The 17,539-nt window shown below is 32.3% G+C and overlaps 1 protein-coding gene across 1 annotated transcript; it reads left to right on the top strand.

Annotated features, from left to right (window-relative positions):
* The first annotated feature begins 11,651 nt into the window (after nt 1-11,651).
* On the top strand, nt 11,652-12,845 carry LOC139500507 (acetylcholine receptor subunit alpha-1-B-like). Its single transcript, XM_071289251.1, has one exon. It carries the CDS (start codon nt 11,652-11,654, stop codon nt 12,843-12,845), a length of 1,194 nt encoding a protein of 397 aa, XP_071145352.1.
* The last annotated feature ends 4,694 nt before the right edge of the window (nt 12,846-17,539 follow it).

The raw sequence follows: 17,539 nt of genomic DNA on the forward strand, positions 1-17,539 counted from the left end.
ACTATGGCGTCAACCCGAAAACCAATAAATGGATTCGCTCCTTCCTACATAACAGAAAGCAGAGCGTGATATTAGAGGGTGCTGTCTCCTCACAAGTACCAGTACTCTCTGGTGTACCCCAAGGCACAGTCCTTGGTCCATTACTGTTCCTGGCCTACATAAACGACATGCCAGAAACAGCATCTACATCAGAGACCAAATTGTTCGCGGATGACAGCCTACTCTTTCGTACCATCACCAACCAAGCTGACAGCGAACTACTTCAAAAGGACTTAACAGCATTGGAAGACTGGGAAAACAAATGGCAAATGAGTTTCAATGCCAAAAAATGCCTTGTCATCAGAATGTCCCCAAAAAATAGACCAGTGATACAAACATCGTACCAGCTACACGGTCATACTCTAGACACAGAGGAAGCAAGTAAATATCTTGGAGTAACCATCAGCAACAAGCTAACATGGGATAAACACATAGACAATACAGTAGGCAAAGGAAACAGAACGTTGGGATTTATACGTAGAAACCTCAAAGGCTGTACAAAACCTGTAAAGGCAGCTGCGTATGTATCCATGGTAAGACCTGCAGTGGAATACGCAAGCACAATATGGGACCCAACCGCCCAAAATAAAATCAAGGCAATTGAACAGGTCCAGAAAAGAGCTGCACGATTTGTGAATAACAACTACACAGACCGAACACCTGGCTGTGTCACAAATATGGTTAAAAATCTTAAATGAGAAAGTCTCGAAGAACGGAGGAAAACAAATAGATTATGCATGCTATTTAAGATCCAGCATGATCTTATAGATATAGACCGTCACCAATATCTGACACCGAATGATAACCGGACCAGAGGTAAAAACCGCTTCTTCCAAGAAAGAACAAGTACAGACACTTACGGCCAATCTTTCTTCCCGAGGACAATCAGGGACTGGAACAACCTACCAACAACAGTTACAGCGACCAACACCGTTGAGGGATTCAGAGCTGCCCTGAAGGCATGCTCTGAAAGGAAGTAGGAAAACCCAGTTGTACATAATTTTAATTGTATATTTTTGCGAACGTTTTAAATTATTTGTAAATAGCCAAGAGAAAGCTTTCTGTGTTGCCCGACACTGCGTAAAGTTTTCGCGCGGAACCATGAACATTCAATATTGAATCCGGTTCCTTACCTGGAAGAAGAAGAAGTGTGAATAAAGTCAAGCTAATGCAATGATTAATGAATGGTTAAATAATAATTTAAATACTTCTCATGTCAGGGGATTAACATGAAATATGCTACAAATAAATATTGATTATTATGATAACATTGACATTAGAAAGAATTAATATACACAAGTTTTATTAAACAGATTCAGTATAAAATGAAAATAGATCATACGTATGTACCAATCCCGGCTAAAGACAGTGTAACGGTTTATTTTTTCCTCTGTGATATTTTGTCCTGGGGATAATTTGTCACAGTATATTTTTTTTCCAGACATGGTATTTCACAGGTAGATTTTTTCCAGAGGAGTGAAAATCTATCTGTGTTATGCGGATAGTATATACCGGTACATATTTGCCGTACCATATTTCATTCAACCTTGTGAAATAGAGTCCCATTAACTACTATGTAAGTAACTCGCAATCAATATATACCCGACTATAATTATAAAATGTTTCACTAAGGTAGAACAAATTTGCAAAATTTATCAAAGGGAGGTAATTATTAGCAATTTATATTTTAAAGATATCTTAATATAATATATTCCTGAATCTATTTCATAGTGAATTTTTTCCTTGAATCTTATTTTGTATATATTCATTTATATATAAAAAGATGACTTACAACGTGATTTAATAAGACAGATAACATTTCACATATAAATACTATCCAGCTGTTAAATTTTGCTTTTGTTCCAATATATTGTTATGCTATGATTTATCTGATTTCCATATAATCAACAACTACATCTTTGTCCCCAGACAAAACTATATATAGTTAAAAATATCATCATAATCAAATTCTTCCATTACAGTTGTAATGCAACTATATTTCTACCTTTACTTTTTTATTTATATTTGTACTGAGATCTGAAAACAACTCACTTTCACATGTATTCCACTTACCTTATTTTATCAGGATATTATTTCACAATTGCGATCTTTGCAATTACTTGTGGTTTTCTTTCTTGTTTCATGATAAAAAAAATGAAAAGAATAATATTTACTTGAATATTTCAGGAAAATTTTCAATGATAATTTGTGAAATTATTTCCCATTATAATAAAATTTTATAACAATTTAGCTTTAATTCAAATACACTACTATAATGTCATAGTATTTGTAAAGGATACGTTTTTTTGTAATAACTATTCAATAAGTTAACTACCCAGATAGAATTTCACGCAAAGGAAGAAATATCACAGGGAAATATTTTCCTCCGGATAAAAAAAATAACAACAACTACTGTGACATTTTTTCCTCCGGATCAAATTTCACCCGGATATAATTTTGCTTTACATAAACACATATTATATTCATAATTACGCTAAATATCAACACATTATATATTAAAACTGCTTCCGCATATTTTTTTTTTTTTTTTTTTTATCTTTTATTTGTTTTTCATTAGTCAGGATTTTACAATACCCCTACAATCACCACCTGACTATGTTTTTTGGGGTAAATATTGAAAGTTATATACAAGACTATCCATTTTTTTTTTTTTTTTTTAATTTATCTTCATAATACAAGAATATAGTTATTAAAGAAAAAAAAAGAATATAGCTGCTCACACTCACACTTTCTCTCACTACTTACACACAGTCGCTGCAATCTTACCATTTAGTATGCATGCATGTCTATATATAAAGTAAAAATTCAAAATACCACTGCTCACTATAGTATAATTTCCGCATATTTGTTTGTTCTTCCCTCACCACGAGTCGAACACATGATATTGGGATATCGTGACAAGACCACCTGTGCTGTATCCAGCGTAATTGACCACTCGGCCACCTACACTTAACTTAAATTTCGGCTTTCCGCAGCCCACAGTTCATGCTAATATAAGGCATGAAGATGGAATTGATTGCAGATAACCTAAATATCTACCATAAAGGATCGTAAGATACAGTAACGGAAATAATTATTGGAGTTCGTCAAAACTAGTGACAACTCTACGATAGATCCATCCATTGGATCATCAGTAAATTAAAATGCTATACACGACTGAAAACACATATAATATTCATTATTACTCTAAATATCAGGACAGCAATATTAAATTTGCTATTTGGGTTATCGACACAACCCAATCGGTCACCTAGACTGAACTAATAATATTCATCTTTCGGTGACCTAGTGTTACCCTACCTCGTCAGTAGAATCTAGAGTTATATGTATATGATATATTAATCATGAAGATGGAATTTATTGAAAATTAGCTAAATAAAGTTATTAATTAGAGGGATTATATATGTATAATTACTCTAAATATCTACCAACAATGTAAAATATTCAAATTTGCGGATGCAAATTTTTGTTCTTCCCTCGTCGGGATTCGAACTCCAATGACAACACCGTCAACATTGTGTTCAGCGCTCTAGACCACGCGACCAAATAGACTGAACTTCAATATTACGTTATAACTTTATATTCTTCTAACAAGAATAAATGAATTTACCATAGCACAATAAAACAATGAAGGATGTATAAGTACAGAGCCAAGTCACGTGCAACAAAGAAACATAAAAGGAATATATACACAGCGAATAAGCAAAATAAAAGACAAGAATACAAAAATGTTCCATAGCACAATAACACAATGGCGGAATGTATAAGTACAGAACCACGTCACATATAACAAAGACACACAAAAGGGCATATAGACAAAGCACATTAGCGAGAATGAAAGATAAGAATACAAAACAAATTGACATAGAACAATAACTCAATAACGTGAAATACAGACCCAAATGGATATCACCAAAACAAACTAAACAATAAAAGTAATATTAATATAGACAAATAAAAGAATACTATAACACGTTATTAAGATAATAAACAACGTCAGTACCCATAATCTATACTTCAAGACCACCGTATATTATTTGTGAAGTTGAAACGGACTATTTATCAACAAGGCTAGTATACCTTCCATAAACTATTTTTGAAAAAGGACGAAACGTTCTTTGCCATACAGGGGTACATCAATTTCTACTCACATACTGGTGACGTTTTACAAAATCTGAGCAGCAGCTGCAAGCTCTTGAATACCGAATAATTTGGGAAATATATATCCCATACACAGGTCAACTTGGTATATTGCAACTCAAACTGTGGAAATTGATAATTTCAAAATCAAAATCGTCTAGTTTGTTATATATTGTGGAACGTATCAATCGAATTGCACCCATTAAATCGATTAAATGTTCAAAATAGCTTCGAGGTCGAAAAGAAAAGAGATTTTTAATATAATCTACAGATTCGTTGCCCAAGTCTGAAATAAATAAATTTTCTCCTTACAAAAGGTTTTTTAAATAATGTTGCCGTCTTCAGATAAAATTCAGTCACACTGAAAGTGTATGGCATGTTTATGGTGTATAAATGGTGGATTAAAGCTGGTGTTATAGCTAGCTAAACCTCTCACTTGTATGACACTCACATCAAATACCAGTATATATTGACACCGATGTGTGAACAAAACAAACAGAAACAATAGCTACAGCAGTCAACATTGTGTTATAATCTTACTCACTAAAATTCTAAACACATTAAACATCAGATTTCAGGATTGATATTTAAATATCGATGAGAGGTAATACATGCAACACCATATGATAACGGAGTCTATGAAAATTCCCCCTCTGTCCATATCGCACCCAATCCATCTTTGAATCTGGTCCACATCTTGAAAACGAAATATATATATTCATAAAAGTATTTAAAGGTGAGCAAAAATCAGAGTTTGATACAATTGATTTTAGGTAGTTAGAAAACACATAATTATATATCTGTTTTATATTTGTAACTAACGTTGGCAACTAATCTGATTGTTGTATTGTTTTCACTCTTGTCAATTATGCAATAAATTCGGAAAGCACAAATGTGTAACAAGTACTTAGATTAAAGCAAGAACCACATGTTCTGATAAATATACTGTTCTTTATTATGACCTTATAATCCGTTAATTTGTTTTAATCACACCTATTAATTGCTACCATGATTGTTTAAATTGGAGATTATATTTCACCTCCATTCAAAAAGAATAAATGGCAATACACAATTATATAAGATACGACGGTCATCAATTTAAAATTCCCAGCACCACAAAGATTAATATACTTTCTAATATAATTAAAACAATAAAATTTTTCGACAGTCATAAATTAAAATATTCTTTCAATACACATTCAAATGATTCTGAGACCATGTGTTCCCATCATGCCGATGCAAGCTACCTTTATAATACTATTATCATTTAGAAGTTAGATTTTCTAAGTCATCAACATTAGCTAGTAAGGATTGCGCTTGATTTGCAAATTATATAGCAATTGTCTACAAAGGGGTTCAAAAATATTACTAGTTTCCTCAAAACCAGTTTTGTTTACATCAATGTCCACATAAAAGAACGGATTGATAATCAGTTGGAGAAAATCAGCTGGAAAGGATGTTGTATCTAAAGCTAGAAACAAACTTCCATTTTTTAAAAATTTTGACATGAGTGGTTTTCTTGTTTCTTTTTAATTTTTCACATAATTGGATGAAGTGTTTGACTGTTTCATCCGCTTAACTACATAGTTTACAAAAACGTATTATAATGACACAAATACAATTACAACTGATATTTCTTTGAAAATGAGGTTTTGTGTGTTTGAAGGATATATTTCCCAGTTTTAAAAAATACAGGAATTTTATTGGTGTCCCTGAGATCACCCCCATTTTTTTGGGAGGTTCGTGTTGCTGTTGAATCCCTATTTCTGACATTTAACCTATTGTGAGTGTTGTGTTCACGCATCGCTGTCAATATAATGAAATTTGATGAGACTGTCATACAGGTGAGAGGTTTATCTGGCTTTAATTCATCATGATATCTATTCGTTTGATGTGTTTCACCTTTTGATTTTGCCATTTGGTTAAGGATTTTCTCTTTTGAATTTTCCTCGGAGTTCAGTATTGTTGTGATTTTACTTTTTAAAATTGCACTGACCAAAATTGCTAAAGGATTTACCAATGCAATGTTGTATCTATGTTCAATGTATTTAAATGTAGAATACCCTTTTAATTCATCAGTAGTTTATGAAGTCCAATAAGAGTAAATTTTGAATTTAACTAACTGTGTCCATTGAAGTTTTGAAGGACTGTTCAGATAATCATACAAGTCTGTTATTCAATATTTTTAGCATATTTCCTTAATTTCAATAAACTCACTGTGGCTATTGTGGGGTTTTATCTGTAGTTGTCTTTCTGCTAGCTGCCATAATTTTTATAGATTCTACCAAATCACATAGTACATTAATTCATCAATTATATTAACCTGTGACTTACATTATAAAACAAGAAATGGAAGACAGCAAGTCATGTTCACATAAGTCATTTATAGAATGACTATCAATAAAAATACAAATCAAATATCACAAATAATTCATATATCGTTTGAATAATTGTAATGATAAATCAGACATATATGATGTGGAGGGTTCATATATCAAGGCAACAGTAGCATACAATTGTTCAAAAGTCATATATCGATTGAGAGAAAACAATTCTGGGTTATTAAAATGGAGGAAAATGACAAAACAGAAACACTGAAAAAAACCACTCCAACATAAATAGAAACGAATTATTGGATAACAACTGCCATATCCCTGACTTTCCAAACTTCCTGCTATATAAAGATATATATGAGATAATCTATAATAGATTTATCATAAACTTTCCTCGCCCACCCTTAATCACAATACTATAAGTGAGTTTGGACTTAGTGAAACCCTGCCAAGAATGTAAAATATTTCAAACAGAATGAGTATACCAACTTGTCATTTTGGGTTAAAGCTCTTCATCTTCTTAATAAGCTTTTGATTTTCAAATATTTTGGCCTGGAACATCACTAGAGAGACATTGATTAAGATGCACATCTGGTGTAGAAAAATTGGAACAGTTCATGTTATTAAACTTTTTATTCTTTGACACAAAGGTCTGGTAAGACAGTTTTCTTGGTTGGGTAGTAAAATTGTTGAAGGTATCTCTTGAATATCTAAATAATGTATGACTTTCTCTATTTTTTGTGCTATTTTCACATTTCTTGATCGCTGTGAGATAAATATTTCTCCTCACTAGTGAAATATTCTTGGGTTTCTACTGAATTTCCATGTGTGATGTCATGAAAAGAGGCAACCATGTTTGATGAAGTCACATATAAAGAACACAACTTTCTACAAATTTTTGAAAGGGAAGGATCAAAATCATTAGAGAAACACTTTCCACCCCTATCACTCAGATATTACGATATGTCTCCAATCTCAACAGTTACAATGTATATCTTAATTATTTAAAAAGCTAGGCAAACTTCGCACTTTAAATATCAGAATTTTTAAAACTGTCTTGAGAAGAGAAATATTGTAACACACCTGTTTCAGTGATAAAATCTACAATTATCACCATAGAGAACTGGGGAAATAAATGCACAAGAAAATCTTTAATCAAATGAGGCAACACAAAAATAAAATTCAGACACAAATCCCAATGTGGTCTTTTCCACTGTATTTAATATTTCTATTCATTTCATACATAACAAAGTTTTCAATACTAAAATTTTAAAAACATTTTGGCATATAAAAGTCATTGACCAGACAATACTATCATTTTCTTTTCTTTCCTTTCTTTGACATTTTCTTAATTATTCTATCTAATCCATCTTTCTCTTGTTCAATTTGAGCTGCTATTAATGTCAAGGTCGTCTTATGTCTCTCCTGAAAGATAAATACAATTACAGAGGATTCATTATTACTCTTAGGATTTCAATGTTTATGGATATTGTGTGTACAGTGGAACCACGATTCTAATGTTCAAAACATCTAGTATTTTCCATAGGGATGCATGACTTTGTTAAAGACACCAAATGAAAGTGTTTCTCAATTAACGAAAATTGTTGCATCTTTTGGGTAATATTAATTAAGGAAAGTGGAATGATATCATGTTTACTGGAAGTGGTGCGGCCTAGTAAAAACAGCAAACAGAAAGTAGAAAAAAAATGTTTTGACTTCAGGATTACGTAACTTTTTATTCTTCATGGCATGACCCCCCTTTTTTTCGATTAAATCACAAATTTCACATTAGTACATACATGATATGAACATGAATTTTTTTTCTATAGCATTTTTTATTTTTTTTTATTTTCAAAGATCAGCTGTTTTGCATGTAAGCCTATGGAGCAGTCAATTACAAGACTGCAACCTGCATAGGGTAATTTTTTCATATGTTCACTGCAAGGAAATAGCTCAAGTAGACTTTTGTGTGCCGAGAATGATAAAAGATTAATATTTCTTATTTAATAAAACAATTGTATTTACTTTCTTTGCGTAATACGAAGTAATTCGGTTCAAGACCTTTATTTAATTATTTTGGCGCCTTTTTCCAATTATCGCGAAAACACCAAAGTAAGTTTTACAGTTATATTTTAAATACCAGCGCAGACATGCGTGACGAAGATTTTTGGCACGTTGTAGATACGCCTATTCGAGCAGTCCCAAGGTCTGACGAGCACTTTTCTCCAGAGGACGTACTTTCATTATTTTCAAAAAACAAAGCTAGATGCAGCCTTATCCAGACAGAAAAAGGAGATTGTTTCCAAAATTGATCAAAAGCTAAGTTCACAAGCCTTAGAAAACACCAACCGTCCCTCAACCCACACCCATAAATTCAAGTTTGAAGGAAACAGAAAGCAACATTCCTTCAATTCTCTTCACTTTGACGAAATCTTCAAGACAAAATCGTTTATCGAGAGGTATTCCTTGGAAGCCGCTTTAAAGTTGCTGGGGGAGTCAGAAAAGGCCCTGAAAGAGCATAATAAGGTAATAAGGATTGCTGACAAGTACGGGTGGGATATCGTTGAGGAGTACATGGACGACCCTCTTACAGACAATTCAGAAGACGCCACAAAGTTGCGTCAGGCAGAATCTAGAGCCAAGGCAAAACGCAGAGACAAAGCATGTGACAAGCAGAGGAACAGTCCGTACAGCAGAAGTAACAAGTTCGGCAATGGTAATGCTGATCTTTTTCGTAGGCCTGGCACATCATACCCAGAAGACTCACTTAAATGCAGATCTTCCAACACTCCCAGAATGTTTACTCCCAGTCTAAATACTACGGTGGAAAGAAGAGCGACAAGTGCTTCTATTGCAACACTGAAGGACACTTTGCAATAGTCATCTTAAAGATCAGCAAGATTAATCCTAGTCAATTATGATGGGGGATAATCACACCTGCTTGAAGTAACCTTAAGGAATTATCATGATCAGCATGATTAATCCTAGTCAATTATGATGGGGGATAATCACACCTGCTGAATGAAAGCCAAGAGCATACATTTAACTGCCCTCACAAATGCAAGCCAAGAGCATACATTTAACTGCCCGCACAAATGCAAGCCAAGAGCATACATTTAACTGCCCTCACAAATGCAAGCCAAGAGCATACATTTAACTGCCCTCACAAATGCAAGCCAAGAGCATACATTTAACTGCAAGAGCATACATTTAACTGCCCTCACAAATGCAAGCCAAGAGCATACATTTAACTGCCCTCACAAATGCAAGCCAAGAGCATACATTTAACTGCCCTCACAAATGCAAGCCAAGAGCATACATTTAACTGCCCTCACAAATGCAAGCCAAGAGTATACATTTAACTGCCCTCACAAATGCAAGCCAAGAGCATACATTTAACTGCCCTCACAAATGCAAGCCAAGAGCATACATTTGGCTAGAGTAAGATCCGTAGTTGGTTAGACTCCTTCAACACTAAAAAAAGTGTAACAAATACCAATAAACTCGATACTGTTTACAGAAATCAGTACTAATCATAACATTATTTTTTGTACTTCCGTTGTTCATGAATGAAGGACGTTGTACGGCAGACAGATCTTCGAATACCGGTGACGTCATTAGCTCCATAGCCACTTATAAATTTATATCGTAATACTTTGATTTCATAGTTCACAAAATAATGAAACTTCACATAAAACGGCTTTCATACCTATTTAGATTTTCAAATATTATGACCTCGAGGATCACCGAGGAACCATTTGTTGTCGAAATGTTGGTAAGTTGCAGTAAAATTTGTGTTGTTTGTGATATAACAGTGATTTCATTAAACATGGTATGAATAGCGTTTGGAAAGACAATCGAGAGTTTCTAGTGTAGATATAGACGCGCGCACGTCATGTATGTCTGATAAGTCATTGCTAAATTTAATTGATTTAAAACAATCTAATTAAAACAACATTTTATTCAAATAAATTGAATTGGATTGGGCATCAGGCATAGCCGTTGTAAGCCCTCTCCACAAAAATGAACATTTTATGATAATTGAATTGTATTTTTATTGACACTCATCATAGGGGCGACCTATATTTGCGCGGATTTTAAATGACACGCATCACATTTGCGCGGAGAAATGGTATTACGTTTGCGCGAATTTACCTGTAGTTTATCTGAATTTTTTTTTACATGTTATTTGCTATTGTTTTGAACATAAATTGGCAATCATACCACATCTTATTATTTCATATATTGATGAACATATATAAGACTTTATTTGTCTAAATAATCATTAAAAAGCACCACATTTATGTAAAAGAAAAGTTTCTTATAAAGAGACCATTCAAAGTATATAGTCATGCCAAAACATGCAGGTGACATGCGGATGATATCTATACGGGGATCATCTATAGACCAGTCCTTGCCTGGTGTTTGTAACCTAGCGATTTGAGATAGCATTGACGGGAAATTTCACCATTTTGAAATTTCAGAAATTATTGAACGTTAAACTTCATTTTCTCTTTGTCTGTGCGTTTTACGAGGGCTTGGTTATCGTTGTGCCGAATTTTAATGTAAGTAGTCGCCTGAACTTTCATAATAATCTCAACGAAAGCGTAGATGGCTGGATGAGTTGAATAAAACTGCTTGTTGTAAAGGCTCTGAAAAGACTCTGTATTTTGTATAAATCCGCGCAAATATAGTATATTTCCAACAGGTAAATTTTGCGCAAACGTTCTAGATTGTATAATAGATTGTTTCTGACGTCCATTACATGTTTACTAGTATAAGTCACATGTTAATATATTTGTTTTATTAATGTATTTGATACATTGACATGCTGACGTATATCCGACTTTTCTTTTCATTCGTTGTAACCTTTCCTAAATGTATTTCCTTATTACTTTAATTATTGTTTGTCAATCATTTAAATATGATCTCTAATATAAACAATATTGGTACATTGCAAATGTAACAATAATTAGATGGGATTAAAACAAATTAAAAGGTTATAAGGTTATAATAAAGGACAGTATATTTATCAGAACTTGTTAGGTAGATCCTGCTCATTACAAAGATTTTAATCTAAGTACTAGCTACTTATTTGTGCTTTACTAATTTGCTGACATGGATATTATACTATCTATCAGATTTTTGTTTCTATGTTTCATATTGTTATATGACGTTCAATGTCAGAGTAAATCAAATATAAAACAGTTATATAGTGATGTATTTTCAAATTACCAAAAATCAATTGTACCAAATTCTGATTTTTCTTCACCTCTAAATATTACTGTGAGTATATTTTTGATCACCATTACTCGATTTCAAGAGGTTGACCAGACACTTGATCTAGCAGCTGGATTAAGTGCGAGTTGGATAGACGAGGACTTATCTTGGAATCCGTCATCATATGGTAATGCACAAGACATAGTGGTACCTTTGACCGATGTTTGGACCCCAAAGTTTTTACTTGTAAACTCAGTTGCAACATATGAACCGTTGGGTGGAGACAACGCTAACTTTGCTACACTCGAAAACACTGGTGAGGTGGCTATATTTGTTGGCGACGTATTGTCATCTAAGTGTACAACAAATATATATAAGTTTCCGTTTGATTCTCAGACGTGTTATCTGAGATTTTTCGTGTTGAGTATGACATCGAAAACAGTAACATTGAATCCAGCTTCTAATCCTGTTCAACTATCTTTTTTCACACCAAATTCGGACTGGTCATTACAGTCATATAAAGGTGAAACGTCAATTTGGAATGGGTATTCTATATTTACCTTCACACTAACATTACAACGTTCACCTTTATATTACACAGTATTAGTGTGTGTTCCTACTATATTGTTTGGATTACTCAATCCAATGGTGTTTCTACTTCCGGTAGAATCTGGAGAACGAATAGGACTTTCAATAACTATATTACTATCTTATGCAATATTTTTGTCCATGGTACAAACGGCTATACCAGCAACGTCCAATCCAATGAGTCTTCTCTTAATCATAATGGTTGTTACTATATCATTAAGTGGAATCATTCTGGCTTTTACAATTTACATATCTTTGCTTTATCATAGAGATCTAAAGACTAAAATGAATTTTTTCTGGAGGTATATTGGAACAAGAAAAAATACATTAACAGACGTGCAGCCATTTACAAACGATTGTGAGGGAGAGAATATGAAATCGTGGACAGAGACAAGTCCATCTTGGAAGGATGTATGCGAAGGATTAGACAATATTGTGATGGTTATATCATATTGTATCTTATTCATTATCAACTTTGCATATTTTATAGCTGTATTGAGTTGATATCATTTCAATAAGGTTATGTCATAATGTTTCTTATTCATTATCAACTGTGCATATTTTATAGCTGTATTGAGTTGATATCATTTCAATAAGGTTATGTCATAATGTTTCTTATTCATTATCAAATGTGCATATTTTATAGCTGTATTGAGCAAGGATTGGGTAATTGAAAATGTAATGGTAATTAAGTGTAATGCATTTTTTTTAATTACAAGTAATGGTAATTTAATTAATTACATTGAAAAGGGCATATAATGCTCAATTACTTTTGAATTACATTTGAATTACATGTACTTCTATAGTGTTAAAGATAAGGATGTGTGTTTAATAATATAAATTGTAAAATTATATTTATTTGTCAAATATTGATATCACATACTTTTTTTTTAATATATGAAGTCTGTAATTTATTCTGAAGTTTTTATATTATTTATTTGACCTACAGATTTTTGTTAATAGTCTTATAATTTTTTTTTAAATGTGAGAATCATATATTAGGGTTGTTCAGATTTCAAGAAAGAGACCTTTTAACTAAATAGATTGATAAGTAATTAATCACCTTTTAAAACAAACCAAAAAAATGTGTCACTGTAAAAAATCTTTATTTATAGACAGCTTATTTAGAATTTAAAATCACTGCACACAATCATCATATCATTTTGTTAAATTAGTATACACAAAAAGATTATAGAAATAAAAATTAACAGCTGTAAAAACAAACAGCAATTAATCAAATTAAAATACCCAGGGACAATGCCACTATTACATGTACTTTATCTAATTAGCAAAATATTGCTAATATTTAGACATAATATACATTGTTTGTACTAAAAAATATTGACAAGCACATTTATAAATATTTTTAAAAAGTAAAAAAAAATATTTTTAATTTATTTATATTATGTTTACTTTAAATGACTTCATTTTTGAGATGTCAAAATACCCCTTGATGTATTGGCAAGTTAATGGGAACTAATACCCTCTCCTATCAATATGCATGATGATCTTCTGATCACTGAACTTATATGTTCTGATCAAGCAATATCTGCCATATAAGCTCCTGTCGTAAGACTATTTAGAATTGCTGTCAAAGTGTTCAGACCAGAGAGATTCAGATTAAATGACATAACATTAAAATAACTAATGATTATCAAATGCAATGTTTAATCTATGCTTACATGAATATTTTACACATGCATTATATATACATGTATAATATTGTCAAAAAAAATCATGATGAAATGTAATGTGTAATTTAATTAATTACTTTAGTAAAGTAATTGTAATTTAATTAATGACATTTCCAAAACTGTGTAATGTGTAATTAGTGTAATTGATAATTTTTGCAATGTGATGTGTAATTTCATTAATTCATTCCAATGTAATTGACCCCAAGTCTGGTATTGAGGTGATATCAATTCAATAAGGTTTTGTTCTTTTGTGTCTTTATGATTTATTGTCAACCGTGCATATTTTATAGCTGTATTGAGGTGATATTAATTCAATAAGGTTTTGTTCTTTTGTGTCTTTATGATTTATTGTCAACCGTGCATATTTTATAGCTGTATTGAGGTGATATCAATTCAATAAGGTTTTGTTCTTTTGTGTCTTTATGATTTATTGTCAACCGTGCATATTTTATAGCTGTATTGAGGTGATATCAATTCAATAAGGTTTTGTTCTTTTGTGTCTTTATGATTTATTGTCAACCGTGCATATTTCATAAATAAATCATTGTGATATAATTTCAATAATTATTTCCTTTAATTCGTGTTTTGTTCTCTTGAGTGTTCTCTTTCATACCCCTCCAGAAACTTGTAGTGTCATAGACATTAATGTGATAATGAGTTTACCACTCTCCCCGATTTTTTTTTAAAAGTTTCCCCTTTTGTCGTAAATAATAGTTAAGAGTTTTTTTTTAAAGTCTACAATGCCTTGTCCCCATTTACCTACGAACTATTCCACTTTTCTTTTCACCGAAATATATCCAGATATATTGTCTTTGAATCAACCATTGGACTATAAGTCACATTTAAAGCTTAATAACAAAACTAAAATATAATGAAATAAAGTATAACTCGAATTTAACACACACGGTCATCTCAGCGAGCATCTCAGTACTAGAATCTATGACAATCGAGTCAATTTTAATTTTAAAATTATCAATTCCCCTCACCTTAATAGCAATATACCCACTTCACCTGCATAAGGGATATACATTTCCAAACTTATTCGGTATTCAAGAGCATGCAGCAACTACTAAAACTTAGTAAAACGTCACCAGTGTCTGACCAGAAAGTTGGTGAACTAGGGGTGTGTCAAAAACGTCTCGTCCTCTTTCTGATAAAAAAAAAACCGGGTCATCGGAAGGTAATAAGACCTTGTTGATAAATATTCTGTATCAACTTCACAAATAATACATGATGGTCCTATAGTTTAGATTCTGGGTAGTGTACTGAAGTTGTTTATCATATTTACAACATGTTATAGTATTATTTTATCTGTCTTTATAAATATTACTGTTTTGGTGGTATCCATCTGGCGTGACTCTGTACTTATACATCCCGTCATTTTGTTATTGTTCTTTGATAATTTCTGTACCTTTTACTTTTGGCTAATTTGCTTTGTCTGTGTGCCATTTTTTGTTTCTTTCTTGCATGTGACGTGGCTCTGTACTTTTATATATATCTGTTTTTCAATATAGTGATTACAATAATAACCAGTGTTGTCAAATCGTACACTTTTGCCTAACCGGTTACTCGCATAATAGTTCAACCGATTAACCGGTTAACCGGTAGTTTAAGTAACTGTTTGAAGGCCTTATCAATAGAACCCTACACATCGATATAAGAAGATGTGGTATGAGTGTCAATGTGACTTCATCTATCCAAGTCATTCATTTACGTTTTTATATACGATGAATTGAAGTTTGGTCTTTGGTATTATAAGGCTTGTCTGTGAAGATTCCTGTCGAAGTTTGACTTTAAATAATCTAATACATCGTGTCAACTATGGCGTTTGTACTAACTTCAAATTGAAAAAAAAACAACAAAAAAACGTCTTGATCTCGTAGAATTGAATATGTCTGAAACAGATGATTCTTCCATTTTGTCTTGTTGTCTCCGAAAATAATGTGATGTGTTTCAATTAAGATGGATTAATCCTGATATTCCTACCATCAAGTATACATTGATTACATTCACGTTGGTTTGCTTTTTACAGGTTTTGAGTTAGCATTTAGTTTGAAGTATGACAAAGACTTGCACGACGGAGATTGCACATTCAGATGTAGGTCTACCTAAAATAAGATCAAAAATGAAATAATGAAGTAAATCATAAAAGTTAATCGTATGACTGATTAACAATTACTGTTAAAAAAACATAAAACTAATTATGCTTCCTTAAGATCTTGCCCCGAGATTTAGTTTAAACATATTTTATTTGCATAAGTAGCAAAAGGGATTGGACACAAGTTATAACAACATTAGAGACGTCCTCTCCCAATATAAATATAAACACAAAGTACATTAGATAATGGCGAAAAAAAGAAAAAAAAACATAATAGTAAGGCATGTAATACATACTTCAAACAAAAATTAGAAATAAAAAGAAAAAAATACAATATAATAAGGAATAATAATGAAACAACTGGACTGGAGTGAAAGGTTGTAAAGTAGAAATTTAGAACGTTAATTGATTGTTTTAAATCTTTGTGTTATTCTGATATAAGATTGTCCTGACTCAAAAATGTCTTTGTTTTGCTGAAAAGAAAGGTCACCGTCACCAGCTAACAGAAGCTCAATGGATATAGCTTAACGTTCTAATTTAGAAAACAGTATTTCTCTTGCTTCGTTGTGAAAAGCGCACTCTAAAAAATAGTGTATACTATCCTCAATAGGGTGGCCACAGCTGCATGCCGGATTTGCTTTGATATTAACACGATGTAAATCTGAATTTAAAGAACTGCACATATTTCTCAAACGTGTATGAATGATATTAAGTTTTCTATCCCCACAACTAAAATAGGAAGGTGGCTGTATCAATTTGGACTTCATCTTTCGTTTAAAAATATTTATATTTTTGGATGTACGTATGTCGGGGGTAAGTCTATTCGATTCAATAGTAGTGGATGGGAAAAAGGATTTTCTAGTTATGTCTAGTCTATAACCGGGTACTACATAATTATTACTGTTTCGCAAATCGTAGTTAGATACTTGACCAACAAGCGGGGGCATTAAATCACAGAGATAATCAGGGGCAGTCCCATTATGTAAAGAATAAAACATATTGAGCTTTCTGGATTTTCTTCTGTCCACAAGCAATTGCCAGCCAGTTTCAAAATATATGGCTTCCCGACTAGCAAACACGGGCAACCCAGTTACTAACCTCCCTGCTTCTAACTGAACATGTTCTAAATTGTCGGCTTCTTGTTGAGTACAACCATCCCATAACTCACATGCATATTCCATAACGGGTCTTATAAAAGTTAAGTATATACGAGCAAGATAATTTCTATTCAATACATATTTCAATTTTTTAAGAACATTTAATCTTGTGCTTGCACACTTTAAAATATTTTCTATATGTGTATGGAATTTACCATTGGAATCAAAAGTAATCCCTAAGTGTTTATGACAGGAGACAAATTCTACTAATTGGTTTTGAAATTCTATTTCAATATCATCTGGGGAAGT

The sequence above is a fragment of the Mytilus edulis genome, chromosome 13 (genome assembly GCF_963676685.1).
Source record: "Mytilus edulis chromosome 13, xbMytEdul2.2, whole genome shotgun sequence".
Classification (NCBI taxonomy): Eukaryota; Metazoa; Mollusca; class Bivalvia; order Mytilida; family Mytilidae; genus Mytilus; species Mytilus edulis.